General features: G+C 63.5%; 1 protein-coding gene across 1 annotated transcript; it reads right to left on the reverse strand.

The window, feature by feature from the left end:
* Positions 1–208: 208 nt before the first annotated feature.
* Positions 209–1,246, reverse strand: LOC103696163. Its single transcript, XM_008777703.2, has one exon. The coding sequence runs from the start codon at positions 1,244–1,246 to the stop codon at positions 209–211; it is 1,038 nt and encodes a 345-aa protein (XP_008775925.1).
* Between the last annotated feature and the right edge of the window lie 2,183 nt (positions 1,247–3,429).

Consider the following 3,429-nt stretch of genomic DNA (forward strand, 5'->3'; position numbering starts at 1 on the left):
GGTCATTATCACCAGGGCCTCCATCCTCAGTCCATCTGGCGCGGAAAAAGTCAAGTAGGACCTGTCCAACGGCAGGCTCACCCTCCACTCGGTGGCCGGACCCATCACGCAGTGAGTGGATCATACTTCGCTGTCGCCGAATAACCGTCGTCCGATGAAAGAACCTAGTGTTGCGATCACCCTCGTTTACCCACTGGACCCGAGATTTCTATCGCCAGAAAATCTCATGCTTCCGTAGCAGTGAGTGGTGAGTCGCTAGAAGCCCCCGAAGATCAGTCATGTCATTCTCCGGAAGTTCACCTCGTAGGTCTTCTCTCCTCTGTAGTTCAGTAATCGCTTCCTCAACCCCCTCCAATCTCCGGAAAATATCGCCCACTACCTCGCGGTTCCAACGGCGAAGCCGCCGTTTGGTCAACTCGAGTTTGCGTGAGACCCGTCGCATCGCATCCCCCCGCACCGGAACACGCCACGCATCGCGAACAATGTCCCAAGACTGAGGGTACGATAGCCAAACCTTCTCGAAGCGAAAGGGGCTATGATGATCCGGTTCCGATGAGGTCGAAATCAACAAGGGGCAATGATCTGATGCAATCCGGGATAAACGGCAGGTAGGAAAGCGAAGGATCCAGTCTGGGGATGCAAAGGCCCTATCTAGTCGCTCCCAAACCCTAGCACCGCCGGGTTGATTGTTGCACCAGGTGAACCGTGGTCCCGAAAAGCCTAAGTCCACCAAGCCATTTAGCTGCACAAAGTCGCGAAACTCCCTCCTATCAATCCTATCAGTGAATAACGCACCTCCCCTCTTCTCATCCGCACTTCTGATACAATTAAAATCACCGACCGCCACCGTCGGGATGCCCTGGGCAACCAAGTTGGTGACCTCTCGCCAGAGGGTTCTCCTGACCCTGTAATCCGTGCTCGCATACACACCACACAACACCCAAGGGTCCGCCTCAGGTTCCGATACAACCATCACTACCTGTTGAGAACAGTTGTGGAAGACATCAATCCTCGCCACCCCTCGCCTCCACAGGACCAAAAGGCCACCAGACAGCCCCTGGGACTCGACTGCATAGGTCTCCCAGTCCCTCCCCAGGCGTCGCCTCAGTCGACCAAGCCCATCACCAGACAATCGTGTCTCGCAAAGAAAACAGATCTCTGGACAGTGGAGCTGCACTAGCCGTTTAAATGAGGGCATAAAGGCCGGCTTGGCCGCCCCCCTACAATTCCAGGCTAGAATCCTCATGGATCAACAACTGCTCGGTCAGCCTCGGGTACATCCTCCCCCTGGGCCTCGGGAGCTAGCTCAGGCTGGCGACCTAAATCCCCCAGCTGCTCAACCTCACCAGATGCATCGCACATGACTGCCGCCCTGATGAGTCGCACGACAGCTGGGTGGTCCCCCTCTGCCGTAGCTAAGCCCATGGAGCAGTCACCACTGGCACCCGCATCCGGGAGTCCCTCATGTGGCGCCCCTCCGAGAGGCACCCCTGTCGCATCCTCTCGTGGCGTCAGTGGCTCGACTAGACCTTCCTCCAATGGCATCCCGGGGTAACCGCTGGTCTCACATCCCCTGGGGGCAGCCACGTGCTGCTCGCCCAAAGCTTGGGTCGGGGAACCAAACCGGAAGACACCATCAGGGCCTCTCCCAGGGCCCTCAAGTGAATCCCAAGGGTCCCGCCCAGGGGGGGTCTGACCAACAGGCAGGTAGGTCCCCTGCACTGTGACAAGTCTCCGACCTGGGGACCTATACTGGAAAGGGCCTGCTAGCTCCCCGAGATCCAAGGTCAGATCATCCTGGACCTGCAAGTCCTGCACAGCCCCGGGCCCCAAACACTCAGCTGACTGGGCTTGTGGAACCCCCACTGGTGGTCCTCTAGGGTCCCCCCCTAATAGAACTAGCGGGCCCCGTCCCTGTAGCAGGGTCCGCTGTCCAGGCCAGCAGCTCCCCCGCAGCCCACGGAGAGCCCGCGAGGCACCCCGTTGGCCTGTCACACCCCCAGCCCGCCGCGAAACCAACGGTCGCGGCCCGCCATCGGCGCACGACCCGCTAGCGGCGCGGGGTGCGCCATCGGCCGCGCCCGACAGCCCGTGGGACCCGCGCCGGGCTCTGAAGGCCCGGGCTCGGCGGCCCAGCCTAGCCGACTGGGCCTGCTTGCCTGGGCCCCTTGGCGGGCCAAGGCCTGCCGGGGCCCTGGCCCGCTTTGCGCAGCCCCGGCTCGGCTCGCTGGGCCCAGGGGCGGTCAGAACAGTGGCCGGCACCAGGTCGGCCTCGTCGAGGTCATCGACCGAGTCGACCCAGAGCGGGACGGAGGTATCCCGGTGCGAGCCCTCCTCCCCACCCGCCGGCGATCGTCGCCTGGCGACTTTCGTCGGCTTTTGCCAGCCGTCGGTGTCCACAGGGGACACCGGTAGGGCAACTGGCGATGCCGGTCGGGCGTAGGGCGACTCAGGCCTCGGGTCAGGCACAGTCGTCTCCGGTCTAGCTACCGGAGAAGGCGGCCGGGACGAGGCCGATCCAGGCACTGGTCGAGTCTCCCTCGGCCGTGGCGGTCGAGACTCCCGCGGCGGAGGCCTCCGCCGCGTCGCCACCATCCAGGGGCCAAAAACCGGCCCTGGGATCTCCTCCCCGGCATCGGGGGGCGCCGAAACCGACCCGCCACCAGGGTCCACCGCCACTGGTGGCGGATCCTCCACCAGCCCAGGATCCACCGGAAACCGACAGGCCGCCTCCAAATGGCCCATCCGCCCGCACCGGGGGCAGAGGATCGGAATGTTTTCAAAGACGAAGGGCTGCCACCGCACCTTCGTCTTCCCCTGGATCAGGATTCCAGGTTTAAGGGGCGCGGAGGCGTCAACCGCCACCTTCACCCGGGCGAACCCCATCGCCCGTCGCTGTTCGGTGACACCATCCACGGCTATTGGTCGGCCTGCCCTACTCGCTATATCCAGGATTGTCGACGATGTCCAGTATTCCGGTGGCAAGCGGGGAAGACGTAGCCACACCGTCACCGACGACACCACCTCCTCCCCTGGCTCAAAATCAGGGACCCAGGGAGTCATGGCGAGGAGTTGGCCCCCCACTACCCAGGGTCCCTCATTAAGGGCGCGCTCTTGGTCCGCCGATGACCGGAAGCGCAAGGCCAGGTAGCCGTCTGCAAGAGGGACGGCCACCACATCTTGGAGCTTGGCCCGGGTAGCCACGTCCTTGGCTACCCACTCGGCCGGAACTCGGCGGCCCAGACTGCGTACCACGGCAGCCCTCCCGTCCCACTCCAATCGAGCCGCCGCAATAGGTTCCTCCCGGAGCGTCACGACCTCCGGAAAGCGGCGGCTCAGCCGCTCAACCTCCGCGGCCGTGGGCCACTGAGTCACCCACGGCCCCGGCCTCGACCAGGCACCAGAGTGCTCCCCCCGACCGCCGTTGGG

This window comes from Phoenix dactylifera, chromosome 11 (assembly GCF_009389715.1).
Source record: "Phoenix dactylifera cultivar Barhee BC4 chromosome 11, palm_55x_up_171113_PBpolish2nd_filt_p, whole genome shotgun sequence".
In the NCBI taxonomy this organism is placed as follows: Eukaryota; Viridiplantae; Streptophyta; class Magnoliopsida; order Arecales; family Arecaceae; genus Phoenix; species Phoenix dactylifera.